At 38.5% G+C, this 23,894-nt stretch overlaps 2 protein-coding genes across 7 annotated transcripts; both read right to left on the minus strand.

The window, feature by feature from the left end:
- Nucleotides 1-1,129: 1,129 nt before the first annotated feature.
- Nucleotides 1,130-10,836, minus strand: agfg1b (ArfGAP with FG repeats 1b; the record flags this gene model as incomplete). 5 transcript variants are annotated; one of them, XM_024269014.2, is given in 10 exon segments in its annotated part: nt 1,130-1,288; nt 1,437-1,529; nt 1,607-1,686; nt 1,772-1,916; nt 2,082-2,180; nt 2,280-2,436; nt 2,504-2,630; nt 4,288-4,403; nt 4,560-4,653; nt 10,450-10,836. In XM_024269014.2, coding segments are annotated over 10 exon segments (1,237 nt in total), but the record flags the coding sequence as incomplete, so codon positions are not given.
- An 859-nt stretch (nt 10,837-11,695) lies between these two features.
- On the minus strand, nt 11,696-19,937 carry zgc:110269 (probable flap endonuclease 1 homolog). Of its 2 annotated transcripts, XM_024268565.2 has the most exons (11): nt 19,787-19,937; nt 18,865-18,931; nt 18,606-18,708; nt 18,479-18,533; nt 16,772-16,833; nt 16,562-16,698; nt 14,618-14,678; nt 12,954-13,085; nt 12,734-12,879; nt 12,514-12,658; nt 11,696-12,385 (listed from the first exon to the last, which is right to left on the minus strand). In XM_024268565.2, exons 1-11 carry the CDS (start codon nt 19,866-19,868, stop codon nt 12,344-12,346), a joined length of 1,032 nt encoding a protein of 343 aa, XP_024124333.1. In that variant the 5' UTR covers nt 19,869-19,937; the 3' UTR covers nt 11,696-12,343. The 2 variants fall into 2 exon arrangements, with proteins under 2 accessions (XP_024124333.1, XP_024124331.1); XM_024268563.2 differs by having other exon boundaries at nt 18,479-18,708.
- Nucleotides 19,938-23,894: the final 3,957 nt, after the last annotated feature.

Here is a 23,894-nt window from a genome sequence, read left to right on the forward strand (position 1 = left end):
AAAAAAAAAAATGTTAGCCAAAACAGCTAGAATGTATTTGAAAAATTAGCTAAACTTCAAAGTAGCCTAAATAACTGAAAAAAGCCTAAATTAGCCAAAACAGCTAACGTGTAAAAATTGGTCTAACTCCAAAACAGCCTAAGACACTTTTTAGAAAGCACTAGATTAGCCAAAAACGCTAGCATGTAGCTGAAAAAAACCTAAATTAGCTAAACAGCTCGCACATATCTGAAAGATTTGCTAAACTTGAAAATAGCCTAAAATAAAAACTGAAAAAAGCCTAAATTAACCAAAACAGCTAGCATGTGGCTGAAAAAAACTAAATTAGCTAAACAACTAGCACATAGCTGAAAAATTTGCTAAACTTCAAGATAGCCTACAATAAAAACTGAAAAAAAGCCTAAATTAACCAAAACAGCTAGCATATGGTTAAAAAAAACTTAATTAGCTAAACTACTAGCATGTAGCTGAAAAATTAGCTAAACTTCAAGATGGACGAAAAAACAGAAAAAAGCTTAAATTAGCCAAATCAGCTAACATGCAAATATTAGCCTAACTCCTCAAAAACAGCCCAAAAAAATCCAGAAAAAACCCTACATTAAGCAAAACAGTTGGCGTGTAGCGAAAAAATTAGCTAAACTCTAAAAGAGCTTTAAAAATCTTAATGAATGGAAAAATAGTCCAAAAAACTAGCATAATGCCAATTTTTAAAACTTTAAAAACTTAACTTTTTAACATATTTCTAAATTAAAAAAAAAGGCAGGAATATTATTCCAGAATAAATCAACTTAAATCATCGGGTCATTAATAAAAATACAATAAAATGATCTGGAGGGCCGGATCCGGCCCCCGGGCCTTGACTTTGACACATGTAACCTAGAGGGACATCGGGGAGCGTGTTGCATTCAGGTGCCCACAAAACCTTCAGAAAAGGGTCTGATTGACGTGATCGTTGTGGATTCTGCCTCCTAAATGCAACAACCTTCAGTCACGGTGCAGAGTCTGCGATGAGCAGTCAGACCTCCGCAGCTTCTGCCCGTCCAGCCGTGGTTCTAAAGATAAGTGGGCGTGGAGAGGCCGGGCTGCAGACTCTGCATGTGTGCGACAGGGAGAGAGGAGAAGCACTAACCGTTAGCCTGAGGGTGGTAGGCCCCGGGCTGAGCGTAAGGGAGGGGGGCCTGGCCAGGGAACTGCTGCTGGAAGTTTCCGCTGAAGCTGGTCGGGAGGCAGTATGAAGACGCATTCCCAAAGCCAGTGGGCATGCTCATAGAGCCGGTACCGAAGGGAGCTACGAGAACGCGCATGTGTGTGCACGCACAAACACAGAGGAAACTCTTAAATCTGTGGGGAATTCAAAACTACAAAACTACTCTTCCATGTAACAGAGTTACATCCAGGTTCCACCACTACGGAAACATGCAGAGAGGTTTCCTGACCTGCAGGGGGAGCCCTACCGTTGGGTTGGAAAGGGTTAGTCGCCATGTCTGGAGCCATCGCCGTGGCAACAAACGGGTTTGTGGACGGCACTGCTAGAAATAAAGACAGAATCAGCCTTTCAGCCCAAAGTTCAAAGGTCACTGATCATCAGTCAGCAATGAAAGAGGACCTGCAAAACCAGACGGAATGCTGGGTAACACAGGCGGGTTCTGAGCTGGAGACGAACCAAGCACGGGTCCAAATATGTTCCTGTGGGGAAAACCTCACGCATCAGTGCTGAGCTTCATGACAGGACACAAGGGCCCGGTTCTGATGGACCTGCGCGTGTCCTCACCCCTTCACGCTGCTGCCGCTCACTGCAGAGGAGCTGAGCTCGTTGTCCAACTCGGCCAGCGCAGCGTAGCGGTCCTCCGTGCACGCCCCCGTCCTGGACTGAGCGGGAACGGCGCTGCACACGGACGGAACAGGAACCCCTCCACCTTTGAAAAGGATCAGAACGGTTTGCAGGTTTCCCCCTTAGACTCCAGCAACGTCACAAAGTTCATTTGAAGGAATGCGTTGTTTGTTAACGTCAGAGCAAACCCAGCTGAGACACCGTGAGAGCATGTATGGATGAGATGGAGCGGTGAGAGGTGGGGGGGTACCTGATGAGAGGGGGGGTGAGGGGCTCAGATGGGATGGAATTGCAGAGTTCCCAAAAGCTTCAAAATTGGCAAAGTTGGTATTTAACTGATCCTGAGGTGCTGCAGCCGTCAACACAGAAGCATGGGGGGAGGGGGGGGCATGAGATCACCAAGAACCAGAGGGTGGAACCAATCGTCCAATGAGGAGCGGCGTCTCACCTGACTGGCTCGGAAACTGTGCAAAGTTGGCAAAGTTGGTGGAGCCGACCGTCTGGGTTGGGGGAGCAGCAAAAATGTCCCCCCCCAGGTCTGAGAGCAGATCGAACTTCTTGTCCTGAGCAGCAGCGAGGGCCTGGGAGCGGCTCAGACCTGGAGACTGAGAGACGACCACCTTACAGGTTTGACCCATCCGCCGGAGGCCCCGCCCCCTCACCGAGCCTTACCTGACGCAGAGGTGTCTTGTTGAGCTGCAGGCTTTTCAGGGGGTGCACTTCGGGGGGGCTGCCAGTGCTGTTCATGGAGGGACCATGAACACTTGCAACAGTCTTGGCCTGGTCTGGAGGAACGTACCTGAACATCAGAGCAGATTATATCTTCAAATTAACTTGGAGTTTATACACATTTGTTTAGGAATACTTTAATAATCTACTATGTTTGGAATATATTTATATTAATCTGACACGGTGCTTGATCGTTGTTCATCACAGACTCATGCAGCATACAGAAGATGCTTCATTTAGGTCAGAGGTGGGGAACGAGGGCCACATTGCTCCTTTTCCCATCATACCCTGCTCCGGATGAAAGAGAACCTTCATCTGCATACTGCTACAGTTTTGGGGGAGAAAACCCTGAAAGTGGTGCAGGAATGAGAATGAAGCTAGCATGGTGTCAGACTGCAGGAACAGTAAAACTCACTTCAGGTAAGTCTAAATCCCAATTTCTCCCCTGCAGCATCTCCCCACCAACTTTTGGAAGGCCTTTAAAGGGTAACCAAACAGGAGGTTGGAGGCTGACTCCACCCACAGCCGAAATGTGAAAACCCAGTCAGAGGAGTGGAGAACAGGACTGTTACCATTACTGGAGCTGCAGATCATATGGTTTGGCAATCACTAAATTCAACTGTAATACCTCATTTCAACCTGTAGGGGGCATCACATTGGTGTTTTTTGACTATATGTTCAAGAATTAAACAAGTTTATTTTAATCTGTCAAAAATGTGGCAATGGCCAATAGACAGCACTTTTAAAGCCTCATTTATAGAGGATGACAGCCAAAAAAAAAAGATAATTTAGGGTTTGGTTATCTCACATGTCGAAGTCAAGGCCCGGGGGCCGGATCCAGAACCTCCGGGTTATTATATCCAGAGCTTTTATTTATTGTTATTAAAGACCCGATGTTATCTTGAGATTATTTCTAACTTGTATAATTTTGAAAAGATATCTTTTCATGGAGAGTAGAATATTGAACGTTATTTAAGGTTTAAGTTGATTTAATTTGGAATAATATTCCTGTTTTTATTTGTATTATTATTCATTATTATGCTAAAAAGTTACGGTTTTAAAGTTGTAAAAATTGGCATTCTGCTAGCTTTTTGGATTATTTGGCATTTACTAAGATTTTTTAGGCTCTTTTGGAGTTTAGCTAATAATTCAGCTACATGCTAGCTGTTTTGGCTAATTTAGTTTTTTTTTTAAGTTTTTTTTTAAAGATATTTTGAAGTGCATCTATTTTTTCAGCAATATGGCAAACCTAAATTGTTTTTTTTAAAGTTTTGTTTGGTTAATTTGGCATTTAACTAATATTTTAGCTTGCCATTAGCTTCAGCGTTTTCAGCTATTAGCTGCATTGATTTCAGCTAACTACTTCAGTGATTTCAACTATCAATTTCAGCATCTTCAGCGGCCAAATTCAGCTTACAGCATTCACGCTAGCATTATTCATTATTGCAGGTAATGCTATTTATCTAGTTCATAAATGTTATGAAGTTATGGTTTCAACGTTTTGAAAATTTCATTTCATGTTTGTCCTGTTTGGTCCGTGACCTAAGGTTTGGAGTTAGGCCACTTTTGCGATTGACTTTGACACCCCTAGGTGACACACCTGATCGTGGTACTCAGCTGTGAGCAGGGCAGTGATATCTGGAAAACCTGCAGACACACCAACCCTAGAGGCCTGGAGTTCCCCACCCCTGATTGATTTAGGTCATGCTTTCTGAGAAAGACTTTACCATCTCTTCTTTTCATATTTTTCTTGAAGAAATTCCTTTACTTTCTGTGGTTCTCGGAAATCTGGAACAACTAATGTCCTGTCGTCATAAAGGCCCAGCCAGATTTGTTTACAGACCTGCAGGGGGCACACACACACGAGGGCGGGAAGGCAGCAGGACAGGACAGGGGGGAGACAGTAGAGGCGAGTGTCAGTAAGGAGATGAAACACAATAAAGAAAAAAGAAAAACAGAACATCTGCAAAACACAAAGTCAGCTTTGTGGCGACTGCACCTCGTTGCTGTGTTTCTGTAGAAACTCGATTTCCTGCTGCGTGAACGTGGTCATGGAGATGGACTTGACTCTGTGTGGGGGGTTCAGCCCTCGCCTGCCAGCAGAGAAGGTGCATGTTAGAACCAGAACCAGAGAGACACTTGGGAAAAGAACATATTCACGAGTTCTTCAGAAAGTCCCAGACCTGCACAGGAAAGCATGACCTCCTGGTTCAATATGACTGTAACTTCTTAACCATTAACACGATCTACGTAATTCCAGAAGATTCTGGTTGTTATTTAGCCGTGTATGGTAAACACTGCCCAAAAGTTTTATGTCAGAACAAACCCAATAATAATAGAAAACCTTGGATAACATTTACAGAATGCATGTGTAGTGGCTGCTGCCATCACAGTACCACCAGGGCAATAAATGTGAGCACCACACCACATTTATCTTTTTTTGTTAAGTTCATTAATTTTATATCTGTTTGTTTGAGTTACTGGTGCCAGAAGACCGACTCTTGCTGTTGATGCTGCCATCTGCTGGATGAATGAAGTCAGGCCTGACAACCCAGCATGAGCAGCTGACACAAATCAACCACAACAGCAAGGAGATGATTGGACTTTTCCATGGACAGGAGTGGGGGGGGGGGTAATTTGTTTGTATAGATTATTATCATTTGCTTTAATTTCTAGTTATTTTTCATTTATTTCTTAAAGGCAACTGTATGTTAGCTTTAGTTTACATTTAACAGATTAATTTAATGTGTTTGAATATTGTTTGTATTTAGAGTTTGTCGTTTTCAGTTCCTCTTTGTGTGTCTTCAGTGGTATGATCACCCAATATATATGTTTCCCTGTTGTGTCTAGGTTAGGTCAGGGACCCATTTCAAGAAGCAAATTCAGAATTCAAACCTGAACTCAGAGTTCACTGACTCAAAATGATCAAACTCAGAGTTTTCGGTTTCAGAACAGCTGAAAAGAGTTGATTCAATCAATTTTGAGTTGGTGGACTCAGAATCAGGTGTGAGTGTCACGACTATAAAAAGCCCTGATCAATGGAGCAAAGAGATCACGATTCACGACCGGAAACACCATTAGGGCGTCATACATCTGGCGACAGAACTTGATGTGTTCCCAGCATATCCTGACTATGAGCACATTGTCCACAAGAAAAGGAACACAGCAGAATTGTGGCGTCTCTAATGTGAATGTTCTCAAAATGTAATGAGAAAATTCTATTTGAACAGCTGTCATTTTAAGAAGGGGCGGAGACTGCAAGGAAATCCAAGTTTCCTGAAGAAAACCTGCTCCAGACCAGGTTACGTTCACAGAGTCATTTGCCGTAGTGATTAACTCCGAGTTCAGCTTAACCCGTTTTGTGAAACGGGTTTGGTTTAACCCACTTTCACAGGTTTAAGTTACCTCCGTTTCTCAAACCGGAAACTCTGAGTTTTCCTTAACTTAGAGTTCACAAACTCAGAGTTTCAACAAAACCTGCTTCTTGAAACGGCCCCAGGTCAGTTCTGTTCATGTTACTTTGTTAACTTATGTTGCTTTTTTGTTGTTTAACCTTTAAATCAAACCTTTAACCCTGAGTCGTTTAGTTCACCTCTTTTAATGGTCCAGTGTGGTTATTTAAAACATCTTTTGAAAAGAAAATTACATTTTCAACTTTGCTATTTTTTGCATCCTCTCTGGCTTTTTGGCTCGATTCACCACGGCATGCAAAAAGAAAATAAACGTTACAAGGATTTCTTAAAATCTACAACAGAGGCTCCTGAAAAACAATCAAAGATATACAAAAACAAATGAATGAACATTTGGAGAAAAGCAAAAAAATGAATATTTTAATAAGATTTTAATTGAAAATAAACACAATAATAAAACGACGGGGAATATACTAAATAAAGTAATGGGAACTACAACAGGATCAGTAGACCTTCTAAAGTACTTCATAAAGGATCATAATATAATAAAAAATATGGACACTGTGGTTTTTGAATGTATTTTTTTTTTTGTAAATATATGCCCTCACTTAGAGGAAATTACAGAAGCATAAGGATATTTAACAGAAAGTCAGAAAAGGGAAAGTAAGATGAAGCGGTCAATGTATCTATCAGAGGTGGATTAATCAGATTCTCTCTGTGGTCCAAAAATTAAAAAATAAAACATCAATTGATAGTGACAGCACTGATAAGAAAATGACTAAAAAGACCATGATTGTTTTGTGAGGTCATTATGTTATACTTTTAATCTCTCCTTTAAAACAGTTGTTTTCCCAGAAGCTATGAAAACTGCTAAAGTTATCCTCATTCACAGAACAGGCGACAGACATTCCTTCAACAACTATAGACCAGTATCTCTACTTTCACAACTCTCTAAAATATCAGAAAAGCTGTTTGTTCGCAAACTAAATTGTTTCATTTAAAAAATAAGCTATTAAATGACTCTCAATATGGTATTTGGACAAACTGATGAACAGCCTGTAACAGAGGATATTTCAACTGTAATTGATGAAAACAAATGTACAACAGGATTGTTAATTGACTTAAAAAAGGCCCTCATACTGCTGATCATTCTGTTTTCATTTCAAAGTTAAATCTGTTTGGGGTCAGAGGAGTGGTTCTTAACTAGTTAACTTGCCATTTGCATAAAAGGCAACAATGTGTAAAGTTTGCTGGTCATTCCTCAAATTGCATGAATATTGAGTGTGGTATCCCACAAGGATCAATACTGGGTCCTATTCTTTTACACATAAAGGACATTTGTGAGGTCTCAAACGCACTGAAACTTGTTTTATTCGCTGATGATACCATATTTTGTTCAGGAAAATACTTAAGACATTTAATACAAGATATTGAAATGGTCCAACTGAAATTTTGATTTAATATTGATAAGCTTTGATTGAATTTGGAAAAGACTTAGTTTATGTTTTTACTACAAAAACACAGGAAGAAGTAAAACTATCAATTGATGGAGAAACAGTTGAAAAAGTTTCTGATAATAGATTTCTTGGGTTAATCTTAGAGGAAAATTTATCTTGGAAGCCACATATAACATATTTTAAATGTAAAGTGTCTAAAATTATATGTGTTTTGAATAACATTAAATACTATTTATCCTGTAATGTGTTAAGACTGTTGTATTGTTCAATTGTACTGCCTTATTTCACTTACTTTGTTGAAGTGTGGGGTAATACATACAAAACTCATTTAACAGTTACATTTACAACAGAAAAAAATATTAGAATAGTTCAATAATAATTCAAAAACATACATACTTTAATTGTGTGGAGTCAAGATTGCTGAAATTTAAGGTAAAACAGCAAACTTTATTAGGGATTCTTAAGTTATAAACAAAGATGCCAGAGAGTCTCATTTTAAGTTTCTAGTTGCTCCCACTGCCTTGAAGCATACGTGTTTTTCTCTTGTTGGGGTAAAAGTTTGGAATGCCTAACAGAAAATTTAGAAAAGTTTAAATAATAAAATATTATTTAAAAAAATATTTGCATAGACAAAACTTGAAGACAATGTGTAGGTAGTGTGTGGAGACAGGCACTACAAGCCATCTAGGATTGTTTATTTTTTTTCTTTTTAAGATGATTTATTCCCACAATGCATTGTTTTGTAGTCATCATGGCAGCTTGCAGCCAGCACAGGACCTATTTTCTGGCTGTGCTGGCTTAGATAGGCGCCTTGCACCCACCCCTTTCTCGTGATGCTTATGTGACGGTGCTCATGTGACGTGGGTGCAAGAAACTAACCAGCATAGACTGTGGTGCAGGCGATCTGCACGGCGCTGCGACCGCCTTGGTCATCTCAAACACGCTTAATCACTGCTTACTGTTATCTGGCTCCAAATGGAAATTAAATTGGCTTTGTTTCGCTGGAGCCGGAAGTACGGCATGTTCGGTGGGGAATGTCACACCCCCTCAGTCCTCTTTTATACAGTCAATGGTGAAAACCCGAAAGGGGAGGAGCTAAACGGTCCGAGCAAAAGCAGATATGCAGAGAATAAAAAAGTAAGTGTGTGTTCAAGTGTATGAGCATGTCTGAGTATATTTTTGCATGTGATGTATTCAATGTGTGTAGTGTGTTGTGTATTTGTGAACTCTGTATTTTTGCAGAAAGCGTACTATAGGACTGCCACAAACGATTGTTTTAATAGTCGACTAATCACAGATTATTTTGCCATAAAGTCGACTAATCAGGTCATGCTCAAAGTGGATGTAAAGAACACATCTTAACCATCATTAGCTTTAAAATAACAAAAAATAAAGACAATAAAGATGATAGTTTATCTGTCCTTCATTAGTTTCTGGGATTAAAACAAGATCAAACTAGAAAAGTTGCATTGGGTGTAATAATGCTAGTGGGAATGTTTTTTGCTGAAAGTCACTGAAGATGCTGGAGCAATCTACTTTAATTGCTGCAGGGATTTGCTGAAAATGAAAAAGCTATTTGCAAAATGTTAAATTTGATAAAACACAGGAAATTTCATCATAGAACTATGAAAAACTAAACTACAAATTAGCATAAAAAACCTCAGTAGAAACTAATTAACCAAAAAGCTAATACATTCCTGAAGGACTAGCTAAACTCCAAAATAGCATAAAATTCCTCAATAAACTAAATTAGTAAAAAATGTTAGCATGTTGCTAAAATATTAGCTAAACTCCAATTTTTTTTTAAAATACTCTAAAAGATTAAACCAGTCCATGAATATATTTAAAGGTTTGTTGCTAATCTACTTGAAATGTGAAGACTTTTTCATTCATTTTTTTGGGACATATTTTGCTTAATAGTTAAAAAATTATAGAGTTTATGAAAACCAAAAACATAAGCAGTAAAGTCCTGAACGAGTCGAATGTTTTGATACCAAATTGCTGAAATCGCTTAAAGTGTGATTGAGTTTTTAAGTGCCGAAAAACTTACGGAAAGGAGAATCGCTTCAGTGTGAATGACTACTAAACATTCACACAATCAAATCAGGTCGACATCTGAAACAAGGAACTATTTTTCACAAAAGATAAAGTTTTAGTCTCACTGACTCAAGTATATATATTAAAAAACGCTCACAACTTTGTTCAACTTTACTACACTCTTACTCCACAGAATATAAAGTAACAACTAATCAACTATTGAATGAGTCGTTGATTAATAGTCGATTAGTCGTTGATTAGTTGAATAATCGTGGCAGCCCTAGTGTACTTTGTGTGAGGATATACTTTGAATGTGTGTGTACTATGTACTGTGTGTGTGGGGGGGGGGGGGGGGCAGTCTTTGGGATTGTGTTGTGTGTAGTATTCTGTCTTTGTGTACTTTGTATTTATGTACTTTGTATTAGTGTGCATGCTAACTTCCGGTCGCTTCTCTGAACCACTCCGTCCATATGTTAACGTTAGAGGAGCAGCAGTACCCCGAGTGAGAACTGAGCCTCTTCAGAACTTCATACCCAGAACCAAGTCCACAGTTCTGCGGGAAGCACTGACCGAGCATCCGCTTCCTCCGCGGGTTCGAACCCTCCGCCGCCGCCGCCGTGCTGACTGACAGCCTGCGGATTTAAGTGTTTACGTCTGCGGACAGCAGCGGGCTCCTTCACGGTGGAGAGAGTCTCCAGAGTCCGACCGTCCTTCACCCGGCACCGTGGGACTATTTGGAGGGCGAAGGCTCAAAGCAGCCGGTTCGGTTCCGGCGAACCTTCCACAGCTGACACGCCACACCGGTTACTATGGTTTGGAGCCCAGCCCAGAGCCGGCCTGAGGCTGACCCGAGCCGAAGGCGATGATAACCTTACCGGTCCTGACTTAAGGAAAGCTAAGGAGCTAACGGTACCGGACCGCCTTCTCGTTACCCAGAGAACAACAAGCCCCTAAATGAAGAACTTGAGGTCTGAAGGAGACTCACAGGATCCCGGAGCAGGTGGTGCAGACGAACGAGCCCACCGTCATGTTGACATAGGTCGGGCCGCGCTGGTCGCAGTCGAAGCATTTTCTGTTCGCAGGCAGGCTCGTCATTTCTCGGAGCATCTTTAGGTGAGTCTCCTCCTGCTTACGCTTCGCGCTCGTCGCCATGGCTGAGGACAGCAGCTGCTAACACCGGGGGACGTTCGGTACCGGGACCCGGCGCAGAGCGGAGCGGGCGTGCTGGGGCAGACTGACCGCGGAGCACAGCGGTAGCCAGGGAGACACCTTTCTGAAGCCCAGCGGGGAGAACGGGCTGCTCCTGCCGCCGTCTTCCTCTGCACAAATCACCGCAAACTCCGTCAAATCCAGGGCGCCGGCGCCCCCTGCCGGTGAGTGTTGATATTTCAACTCCATCAAACCGGTTAATGCAGGGGTGTCAAACTCAATCACACAGGGGGCAAAAATCCAAAACACACCTTTGGTCGCGGGACGAACAGGATAAACATTTACTGAATACTCTCAAGCTGCATTTTAAAAACTTTAAAACTGTAATATTTTAACATAATTTTTAACTAAATATCATTACCTGCAATGATGCTGGGGTAAATGCTGTAAGCTGAATTTGGCCGCAGAAGATGCTAGTGATGATAGTTGAAGATGCTGAAATTGATAGCTAAAATCGTTGAAGCTGATAGCCACTTAAAATATTAGCTAAATACAAAATTAGCCTAAAAAACAAACAAACAAATACAAGGTTAACCAAAACAGCTAGCATGTCACTGAAAATATAGCAAAACTTCAAAGTAGCCTAAAAAAACTGCAAAAAGCCAAAATTAACCAACACAGATAGCGTGTAAATATTAGCCTAACTAAAAAACTAAAAAAAAGCCTATATTAGCCAAAACAGCTACAATGTAGCTAAAATATTAGCTAAAATCCAAAAATGCCAAAATTTTTCAAAAAGCTAGCAGAATGCCAATTTTCAAACCTGTAACTTTTTAGCATTAATATGAATAATAAAAGGACAGAAATATTCCAAAATAAATCAACTTAAACCTTAAATAACTTTCAATATTTTACTCTACATAAAAATATATTTTGTAAACAAATATGATAGTTAGAAATAAGCTCATGATAACATCGGGTCATTAATAACAATAAAATAAAATGATCTGGAGGGCCGGATCCGGCCCCCGAGCCTTGACTTTGACAAATGTGGGTTATTGGTTTGCCTGACACAACAAAGAGAGCATGGAATTGTGACTTTATTATACAAAAGCAACAAAATCAGAAGTAAAGATATATATATAAAGTGTGATCACAACATTATACTTAGATTTTCTTTTTCAAAATATCTTCTTAAACTCCATGGATTGGGGAGAGAAAAAAACTCCCCCTATTTTTTTAAACATTTTAACATTCAAGTCTCCAGAGTCCGCTTTGGCTTTCCACCCAGCAGGTGCTCTGTGAATATCCAGAGAGGAGACACAGTCTTCTCCCAGTTTTCAGACAAAGATCCGTCTGTTCCCTTTCAGTCCTCTGATTCTTCCAGGGTGGGCAATCCCAGGCCTCGAGGGCCGGTGTGTGTGCACTAGTTCCAGATATTCTTGTCCTATTCATGTCTGATTAGCTGGTTATGGCGTATTTGGCACATGCCAGAGCAGGGTATGTTGGAATGCAGCTACGGGGAGACGTAGAGCTGCAGCCACTGATTCAAAGATGCTGAAGAGTCTTGATGAGGTTTGTGCCACTCATATTGTGAAAACCATGATTCATATGAAAAAATGCTGTTAACAAAATTCAGCCAGGGACTAAAATCCTAACAGCCAGAGAGCTGAGGCACTGCTGGTTGCACTGCTGTGAAACACGCTTCATGCTCCACAGCAGAGGAAACTTTACTTTGTTTTTTTGCTTCCTGAGGACGAGGCCTCCATGGGCTGAAAAGAAAAAAGCAGAAAATGTCAACGACAAATTAGCATAAACAATATTTCGTCAAATGAAACAATGTTTTAACTCATTTTCCAGAGTTTTTACAAACTTCTGCTGCTTATATTTCCAGGCTCACCCGGTTTCTCTTCCTGGTTACTCTGAAGAAGTCTTCCATGCGAGTCTGCCTGCAGTCTCCCGCTGCCTTCTCCTTCTCCCTTTCCTCTCGAAGGCTTTTTCTCTTTTCCCGAAACTTCTCCATTCGATGACGGACCTTCTCCCTCCTGTGACCATGCAGGCACAAACTCTCAAAAATCCAAGCGTGTGTGCTTGAAGGGGAAGCTGGAATGGGTGCATACCTAATGTGGTGACCGGAAAAGAGAAACTTCACCAGGGCTTCTTCATCAGGCTCGGCCCAGATGAGCTCAGGGGTCGGAGTGTGTGGTGGATTCAGGAAAATCTGCCTCGCCTCCTTGTATTTCCAGAAGTGTGGCACACGATGAGTCTGGAGGAGAGAAAGTATCGCCGATCAAAGGTTTTGGTTGAACGTGCTTCAGTTGGTGACGGTTGACCTCACACCTCTCTGTTGATGTGCAGAAGCACGTTTTCAATGGTGCGGTGCTTCTGGATCAGAGTCAGAGCTTTCTTTGGACCCAAACCAGGGATCTTGTCACAGTAGTCACAGCCCAGCAAAATACACAGATCCACAAGCTGATGGGTTCAAGCAGAGAAGAGTTTATTCGTTTGATTACAATATTCAAATTCTTCTGTTTATTTTCTGCTTTTGGAAATATACTGGCCCTTTTCTGCATTTTTTAACTTGTTTACATGACAGTTCTTCTCAATTCTGTTCATATGTTTACACATCACATATGTTGTTCATACTTTTTGGTACTCTTGTTTGAATTTACAAAATTTTAAGCATCTTTCAAGTTTTTTTCCACTACAATTTAAAAGTCTTTAGGAATACGATGGAAATGTTCTTGGTTTTTTAACTAGCCTGGGTTTTCAGCATGATTTTATGTTTCTTTTCAATATATGTTTCTGCCAATTTTGCTCTCTTCTGCAAATAATTATTTTTCTACAACAATAAGCTTTTCTGCCATACAACAAATTTCTGGAATTTATTGACAATATTGCTGATTTCTGAAACGTTTTCTGCAACTTACGATAAACTTCAGCTTCTTCTGCCTAAAGTCATGCAATTAAGCAAAATATGTGTCAAAGTCAAGGCCCGGGGGCCGGATCCGGCCCTCCAGATCATTTTATTTTTATTAATGACCCGATGTTATCTTGCACTTATTTCTAACTTGTATCATTTTGACAAAATATATTTTTATGGAGAGTAAAATATTGAAAGTTGTTTAAGGTTTAGGTTGATTTATTCTGGAATAACATTTCTGCATTTTTTTACTATTCATAATTATGTTGAAAATCTATGTGGTTTTAAAGTAAAAAAAAGGTATTCTGCTAACTTTTTGGACTATTTTGGCATTTACTGAGAATTCTGAGACCATTTCTGTGTTTAGATAATTTTTAAACTACATGCTGGCTTTTTTGGCTAATTTAGGCTTTTTTTAGGTTGTCTTGGAGTCAAGCTAACATTTCTTTTACATGCTAGCTGTTTGGGCTAATTTATGCTTTTTTAGGCTATTTTGAAGTTTAGCAATTTTTTCAGCTACATGCTAGCTGTTTTGGCTAACAAAAAGTTTTTTTAGGCTAATTTGGCATTTAGCTTGTATTTTAGCAGGCTATCAGCTTCAGTGATTTCAGCTATCAGCTTCAGTGATTTCAGCTATCAGCTTCAGTGATTTCAGCCATCAATTTCAGCATCTTCAGCTATCAGCACTAGCATCTTCGGTGGTCTAATTCAGCTTAAAGCATTCACTCACTAGCATTATCACAGGTAATGCTATATATTTAGTTCATAATTATGTTAAAAAGTTACTGTTTTGAAGTTTTAAAGATGTAGTTTTAGAGTGTTCAATACATGTTTATCCTGCTCGACCCGTGATGTAAGGTGTGTTTTGGATATTGGCCCTTGTGTGATTGAGTTTGACACCCCTGAATTAAAACAACCACCTTTAGCAATCACGCAATCAAATATATAAATGCAATTTTTTTAGTTGTATTTTAAATTAACTTAATGTACAAGTGTGGTCGCTATTGACTTTCCTTCTGTATTAATTAAGATGTTATCTGACTGTTTCTACACAAAGACCATCACAGACTTTCTGTCGTACCTCCTCATGACTGATCCCGAGAGCCTCCAACAGCTTTGGTAGGGAGTATTCAATGATTTCACTGTGGAAAAATGGAGTGCTGATTAGCAACTGGATAAAATGAAAAAGTCACGTCTGTGGTTGGGAAAAACCTTCAAATTAGAATCCTTCCAGGAAGGTGGAGGGACCCTCACTACTACCTCATCAAGGCGTTAGACATAAAGAATAATTGCTTTTCATCCAGACGTTTGGTTTAACCCTTTATTATTGGAGCAAAAGTGTTTATGTTATTTGATTTACTGTTTTTTTTTTTAACCATTACCTTGATAATTCTGAAATTTGATCAAAAAATGCTTAAAACTTAAAAAAACTGTAATGGAAAAATTACCGATTGAAAAATAATGTATCCACTAGTAAAAGTGGCTATTTTGAATTATGAATTTTCTTTTTTCTGAATCTTCACTTTTAGTTTCAATTCAGATTTTCGAGTTTTCACTGCTGAGCTGATCCTAATTTTACATGGGGGCGGGGCTTTGAGCTCATTGGCTACTGGGACATGTTTCCCATGATTCTCCACTGGTGATGTGACGTCTTTTCTGCTGCAGAACGTTGTCTGTTTATATCGCCCCACTCCGATCAAACTTAGGGAGAGCAGTATCACTACTGTGCAGTTTCCCCTGCTAATATCACAGTGTGCCTTCCTCGGTCTCGCTGTTTGGTGGATTTTTTTTCAGACGATTTTACTGCTAATCTTGTCAATCGATCTCCTCCGTGCTGATTTCCACGCAGACAAGCAGCTCAGAAGCGTTACATAAATCTTCATCATGATTAGATCCTTGTTTTCAACCTAATGGTTGACTTATTTTTCTATCAAAGTTTGAAAAATTAGAGTAAAAAATGAGAGAAAAGTGTGAAAATATTCATGTGTGTCTGAGAAAAGTGTAGAAAATATGTAGTGAGGAGTCCTCTCTTTACCTCAAAGGAAACATGTCCCGGTAGCCAATGAGCTCAAAGCCCCGCCCCCATGTAGAATTAAAAGAAAATAAAAAACTGTTGTAAAATCAGAACAGCAGTTTTTACTAATTAATATATTATTTCTCAGTAGGTATCTTTTACAATTTTAGTTATTTTATTCAACTTTTTTTTTTTTTTTTAATTTTCACTTTTTTTTCAAATTTGCAATGTCTTGTTTTCAATTAAAAAAAAAAACAGTTACAATGTCTATTTTATCAAGTTTTCAGTTTTTTCGTCCACTTTAGGCTGATCCTGATCTCACCCCATACAAAAGTTTTGAAACTGAAATTTTCCGATCGAAAGTGAAAAAAAGATATGAAAATGAAAAAAAGTTTTAACATTGAGTTTTTAAACCTAAAAAACAGAACATTTAAGCTAAAAATAATTATGTTTCATTTTAGAATAGCAAAAAGTTTCTGATATTTTACATTTTTTTGTCCAAACACTGATATTTTTTTCAATTTGTTTTATTTGGGTTTCAAATAATATTGGCGCCAATTTAGCTCCATACATGTGTGGCTGCTGGGTTTTGGTCCATGAAAAATGGATCCAAACGGTTCTGTAAGTGTTGGTCTGAAGAAACGCCAGAGCAACACTAAAGCACCAAGCTCAGTGCCTCTGAGGTCATGCAGCAGGTGCACATCTCCACCCACCATCAATGTTCTGAGGTCCACACTGAGCTCTGCCCGGTTTCATAACACTTAGAAGCAGAAACATGTGAAGCTGTTTCCAGCTGTGCTAAAAACTACAACAGAAACATGGCAGAGGTTTCTGTGTCCTCTACCTGAAACAAGAGAAACGTGCTGAGAAACTCTGAGAGACCCTGAAGACGTTTCATATGATCTGCTGAACGGTGAAAAAACCCAGAAATGTGAAGGAAATCTCCGGACTGTCAGATGAGGATGTTTAATTGGATCCAAACTTCATGAAAACCAAACTGAGGTCCATCACCTGTCCCTCTTGGCGTTCAGCTGGCGTATAAGGATGTTGGCTCCAAACGGCAGAGTGTCCATGTCCTCAGAGGCCGCTGCATGGGCCTTCCCCTGCCTCACCAGGCTGGCACACAGTCCCTCAGCGTCCCCTGGAGCCTGAGCAAAGAAAAACAAGTGTGATGGATGGAGTTAAAGAGGACAGAGAGGAAGAACTCAGAGACCAGCGTACCTGGATGGCAGGTACGCCCAGATGCTTCAGAAGCTCCAGACAATCTTTTGTCTGGGATGAGGCTGCGTCAGGAACAGGAGAGTCAGACTCTATTACAGGTTTTAAAACGTCATTAATATGTCTACGTTTTCACTGAGACCACATTCGTCTACATCACACGTGTCAAAGTCGGCCCTCCAATCATTTTATTTTATAGTTATTAATGGTCCGATGTCATCTTGCGCTCATTTCTAACTTGTATAATTTTGACAAAATATGTTTTTATGGAGAGTAAAATATTGAAAGTTATTTAATGTTTAAGTTGATTTATTCAGGAATAATATTCCTGAATTTTTAATAGTCATAATTATGTTAAGAAATAACAGTTTGCTTGCTGTTTTGGCTAATTTAGGCTGTTTTGGAGTTTAGCTAATATTTCAACTACATGCTAGCTGTTTTGGCGAATTTAGGTATTTTTTTTAAGTTTTTAGGTTATTTGCGAGTTTAGCTAATATTTCAACTACATGCTAGCTGTTTTGGCGAATTTAGGTATTTTTTTTAAGTTTTTAGGTTATTTGCGAGTTTAGCTAATATTTCAACTACATGCTAGCTGTTTTGGCTAATTTAGGTTTTTTAGGCTATTTTGGAGTTTAGTTAATATTTATGCTACATGCTAGCTGTTTTGGCTAATTTAGGTATTTTTTTTAAGTTTTTAGGTTATTTGCGAGTTTAGCTAATATTTCAACTACATGCTAGCTGTTTTGGCTAATATAGGTTTTTTAGGCTATTTTGGAGTTTAGTTAATATTTATGCTACATGCTAGCTGTTTTGGCTAATTTAGGTATTTTTTTAAGTTTTTAGGTTATTTGCGAGTTTAGCTAATATTTCACATGCTAGCTGTTTTGTCTAATTTAGGTTTTTTAGGCTATTTGCGAATTTAGCTAATATTTCACATGCTAGCTGTTTTGGCTAATTTAGGTCTTTTATGCTATTTTGGAGTTTAGTTAATATTTATGCTACATGCTAGCTGTTTTGGCTAATTTAGGTATTTTTTTTAAGTTTTTAGGCTATTTGTGAGTTTATCTAATATTTCACATGCTAGCTGTTTTGGCAAATTTAGGCTTTTTTTAGGCTATTTTGGAGTTCAGCTAATATTTCAGCTATATGTCAGCTGTTTGGCTAATTTAGGCTTTTTTTATTTTTTAGGTTGTTTGAGTTTAACTAATATTTCAGCTACATGCTAGCTGTTTTGGCTAATTTAGGCTTTTTAAAAAGTTTCGGAGTTAGGCTAATATTTACACGCTACGTGTTTTAGGCTAATTTTAGCTTTATTCAGTTTTTTTGGCTATTTTGAAGTTTAGCTATTTTTTTTAGCTACATGCTAGGTGTTTTGTCTTACCTGTTTTTTTTGTTTGTTTTTTAGGCTAATTTGGCATTTAGCATATATTTTAGCTGGCTATTAGCTTCAGCGTTTTCAGCTATCAATTTCAGCATCTTCAGCTATCAGCACCAACATCTTCAGCAGTCAAATTCAGCTTACAGTATTCACACTAGCATTATCTCAGGTAATGCTACATATCTCATAATTATGTTAAAAAGTTACGGTTTTGAAGTCTTAAAAACTCAGTTTTAGAGTGTTTAATAAATGTTTATCCTGTTCGACCCGTGATGTAAGGTGTGTTTGACCGACTTTGACACCCCTGTTCTAAATCCTACATGAGAGCACACCTGCTCCCGTGCACAGTGGACGGCTCCGGCCGGCTGCCTCTGCACGCTTCTTCAGCTGCAGGAACACAAACAGAACATCTGGTTCAGCCACAACACCAGATAACAACATCCCAGACGTGGTTCTTACCTGAGGAATCTTCTCCACCGGAGGCTTCCCATCAAACACAAAGACCGGCTTTATGTCATGTTCCAGGAAGGTGAGCGTTCGGAAGAAGAGACCTGCCAGAGGGCTGCGGGAGACAAACAGGAAACACCCCAAACATCAAACCAGACTGCAGTTGGATTCTCCACAGAACAAAATGTGTTCTACAAGCTCAGGTGCAGGGAATATAAGAAATCTCAATTTTATATTAAAGACAGAGGAATCATTTTTGCTCCAAACTCACCTGGTAAAAGGTGTTGCAGTCCGAAACTGGTTCATGACCACAGAAGTATCCAGAGCAATGACTTTTTCTGTGGATTTACAAAAGGTTTGTGCATATTTTAGAGCTTCATGTTGCTCCAGACAATAGAAAAACTGACTTTGATTCAAATACAGAAAGCTGTTTACAATCGTCTGTGTTTGATAATCCTGAAGCAATCATGACAAAAACCTATGTGGTGTTTTTAGTGTGACATTCAAGCAGAAAACATGAGAAAACATTGAAAAAGACAAAAAATAAAAGCATCTGACAGAGCTCAAAGGAAGGGCAGATGTTCGATCAGGAAAAGTCAAACTTTACAGTCATTTTAGCTCAAGATGAAGTCTGTAGGAAACATGAATAATTAACAGTAATCCTTGTGGTATAACATGGTTTCTATGTTAGCTTTTATCCACAAATTTCATAAATGAAGATCCAATGCTTGAATTGATTTTTTTTTTAATAAGTGAGGTAAGATGAAGCACTTTTTACTTTTACTGTCTTGTAGGTTAAGGTAAAATAACACGTAAAATACAAATATTTGCTTTTAATTAAGGATTTCATCTATCAAATGAAAATATCAAACAAAGCTGACCAAAAGGACTCTAAGAAGAAAAAAACTTCTCCTCTGGCTCAACTTACCCTGGGTCAGGGGTAAGTTGAACCATGCCAGAGAGTAAGATGATCCACTTTGGGATCCACTATTAGTTACACCTCCATGAACTGACGTCATGATTAGAGTTAACTCCGTAGACAACAAAATCTCCTTCCGTTCAGGTTCAATGACAGGATCACTCTAAAGACGTAAACATGGTAGCAGCATGCTAACGCTACCATCACTGGAGAGCATCCCACGTGACTTCCACGGGCTGAGGCAGGTGAGTGGGCACGCGCACAGACCGGTTACCTGCATAGTCACTGATGTCCCTGTGGGAGATGGAGTTAGGAGCGTCCGCGCGGATCACATCAACCAGTTTAGTGATGCCCATGATCCCAGCTGCTTTCTGCTTCCCTCACACTTCCGGGTATCATGGAGGCGTGGCTAAGACAGTCTCGTTTCCGATAGGTCCTTAAAGTAGAGGAGTCAAACTTCATCACACAGGGGGCCGAAATCCAAAACACACCTTAGATCACGTGCTGAACAGGATAAACATACACTGAACACTCTAAAACTGCATTTTTAAAACCGTAACTTTTAAAAATAATTGTGAACTAGATCAAAGGACCACATTAGGTGTCTGCAGGTCTCTTCTAAAAGTGCTGAATCTAAAATTCAATTTTATTTTGTTGCTACCGGTATGTTTTTTTTTGTTACACCTGCATTTGCATAGATTTTAAGATGAAAACGTCTTCAAATTATGTTGATGATACATGAACTTTAGATAAGTTTAGGTGACCTCTGACCTACTCCGTAGATGAGCAATGATAAAATTGTTGAAATCCTTCCAAAAAGACCTGGTATGTGGGCAGATCCAGAAGAGGTGCTGAACCGTCTCTCGGTGGTTTCCACAAAAAGAACAATTTACATCAATGTCCCGTTTGAATTTGGACATAACATGGTTCGCAGGATAAAACTTGTGTATAATTTTAAAAGAAACTTCCCGTATCTTATTTGTTATTAAATATCTATTTGGAATTACCCAAATCTTTTTCCAGTTTAAGTCTTTCACAAAACCATTCCAATAAGAAATGATATGAGGAACAGAAACTGATTCTTTCTGGAACAGGGTACGAATATTTTTATTACTTAGTTTATGATTTGAGAAACAAATTTTCCCAACATATGATTCTGAAATGCTACTGATTGTAATAGGACCAAGAGAAGGAGAGAATGCACTTCTGATAATTACAATTATACCAGTGGGAATTGCGTCATAGACTATAGCATACTCTTTTGGTGTGACTGGGAATTTAAAATGATCTAAAAATTCAGTATAAGACATTAGTTGTCTGTGATTATTAAATAGTTGATTTACCAAAAAAATCTGATTATTGAACCAGTTATTGAGAAAAAGTGATTTGTTTTTAAAAATAATATTTCTGTTGTTCTATATAATGCATTATGGGGTGAGAAATTGTGTTTATAAATGAGAGACCATGCTAAGAGAACCTGTCTGTGGAACATAGATAATTTCACTGGGATCTTTTCTATATTATAATTACACTGTAAAATAAAATTTAAGCCACCAAACCTGGAGAAGATATAATGAGGGATGAAATTCCATATTGAAGTCGGGTTTTTGAGGAAGTGTTTGGCCCAATTTATTTTAAAAGTGTTATTCAATGATGTAAAATCCAGGACATTTAATCCCCCATTTTCGTAGGTATTCATAATAACACTTTTCCTAACATAGTGTGTACGGTTCTTCCAGATAAAGTTAAAGAGAATCTTGTCAATGTCCTTGCACATTTTGTTATCTATGTATAACGAGAGAGCTCCATATGTTAACCGAGACAGACCTTCAGCTTTAGACAGCAAAACTCTACCTCGTATTGACAAATCTCTTTGCAACCATTGATTAAATTTACTCTGTGTTTTCTTAATAACTTGGGAAAAATGTGATTGAGATCTAGAAATTTGGTCTTTACTGATTACTATACCAAGGTAAATCACTTCCTTCTGAATGTGGATGTTACAAATATTTTGGTGAGCACAATCTTTAATGGGTAATAATTGGCATTTTTGGATATTTAGATTTAGACCCGAGGCTTTGGAGAAGTCCTCAATTTCTTGCAGGACAATTGATATTTGATCTGCGTCTTTCAAAAAAAGTGTTGTGTCATCTGCAAGTTGACTAATGATGAGATATCTACCAGCAATAGAAATACCCTGTATGGCACTGTTCACAATATGTCTTGCAAGAATTTGTGTACAGAGTAGAAAAAGGTATGGGGTAGTTGGGCAACCTTGACGAACACCCCGGTTAAGAGCAAACCTTGACGAGGTGCCAAAATACTGTCACAGAAGAAGCTACTAAAGCCAAATTTTTCAAGTGAGAGGAAAATAAAATGATGTTCAATGGTATATATGGTATATATGTATATTGAATTTTGTCCTGGGGACCATCTATCTAACATGTTGTTTAACGTTACATTAAAATCTCCTCCTACTAAAAGAGAAGAATTTGGATATTTAGAGAGCCATGAGATTATTTTAGTTTCTAAAGAGTCAAGTAACCGATCATTCTCAGGTTTGGTGTTATAGCCATAAATATTAATAGTAATAAAAACACAATGATCAAATTCTATCACAAGGCAGGTATAATGACCTAAAGAATCACATTCGCGAACCAAACGTCACTTCCGCTAAAGCCTTTTCTGCTCTTCGGACAGTGACAACAATAATAACCTCGTAGGATGTTAACATAGCACTTAAAATGTTAATCATAGTGAAAACATTCACTTATCGTTGAAAAAACAAAAGGAAAAAGACACATTGAGGATCAGGACCTTACGATCTTGCAGTGACTACAAACGGACTACAAATGTTTTCTTCTTCTGCTGTTTTACATGACGGTAGTTTACTCCCTAAGCTAAGAGGATACAGCGCCACTTCAAGACACTTTATTTTCTCCGGTAATCCTAACACGTTATTAACGATAACTCGGTGGCTTATTTTCGAACAGTAATCCAGTCAGGAGAAGCTCTCGGTTGTTGAGAAAAACATAAATTCTTGTGATGAAGGAGTTTTACTGTTGGGAAATGACTCTGTGGTATAGTGGACGAAGAGCGGAAGTGACGTTTGGTTCGCGCATGCGGGGTGAGCGGTGCAACCGTTTGGCTTCCACATACCGAAAATGCAGTGACAGGACCCAAAGGGCAGGGGCCTGTATCCCTTTACTTCACAGAAAAATCATTGAATTGAATGTAAACATGTATCGCAAATGTTAAACAGTAGCTGCATAAAATGAATTATTACATTACATTTGATTCAGATTTTTTTTTCTCCATAACTTTATTGCAAACATCAATTTTAATACAGAAAAAAGTGCAAAATAGCCATGTGCGTGAATACAAACATTAAACACTATAAATAAATAAATAAAATTAACACAAAATAAAGTAAAATTTAAATGCCAGGGGTAGAAATAAACAAGAAACACCACACAGCAAGTGAATAAAATTAAGGTCAAAGAAATTGCAGAGTTTACATTTTTAAATTATTTTGTATTGAGAACAAATTTAGAGACATTTAACAACCTTTTGGGGTTTTTTTTCAAATATTGATTCAACATATAGTTTGGCCTCCACCAGAAATAAGGACATTTTAGGAATTTTGTTAGAACATTTGCATTTGGATGTAAAATTTAGAAAGAGAAATGAATAAATTGATTAAAGATTGAAATGCCTAATTCTTATGTTGGTGGAAACAGTACATGTTTCCAAAGTAAAAAAAATGACAGCAAACTTAGAACAAAAGAAATACGTTTTGGGGTAGAATCTGTGTAAAATTTTATGTGAAATATTTTTAATTGCATTGGAAATAAGGTAGTGATTAGGTAATAGCCAGACCTTTTTCAAGGACACATCATCCACAAATTGTTTCCAATAATGATTAACACGTGCAAAGTAACAATATCTTTCTGGAAAAGAGCTCTAATACCTCTATTATTTTTCCTGGCATGAACAGTAAAACAGATTTTTCCAACAGTGGACAGTGAGAGAGAAAGATTGAAGGGAAAGGATCAAGTCTTGGTCTTTGGTTAAATAACATACATATTCCAGGAGAGATCGCACCAAAACTTTTGCATATTCTCCTGGAATAACTGGGATGTTATATTTGTCAAGAAAATCAGTATAAGATAATAACTTTAAAAGTTGATCAACCAAAACGATATTGTTTTGGAACCAGGAATCAAAGAAAATAGATTTATGTTTATAGAGAATATCCTTGTTGTTCCAGATGATATAACTGTGTGGAGAGAAGTTGTGCCTGTAGATGAGTAACCATGAGAGGAAAGCCTGGCGATGGAAAGCAGATAATTTCACCGGGAGCTTATTTACATCATAATTGC

Source organism: Oryzias melastigma, linkage group LG17 (assembly GCF_002922805.2).
Source record: "Oryzias melastigma strain HK-1 linkage group LG17, ASM292280v2, whole genome shotgun sequence".
Taxonomy (NCBI): domain Eukaryota; kingdom Metazoa; phylum Chordata; class Actinopteri; order Beloniformes; family Adrianichthyidae; genus Oryzias; species Oryzias melastigma.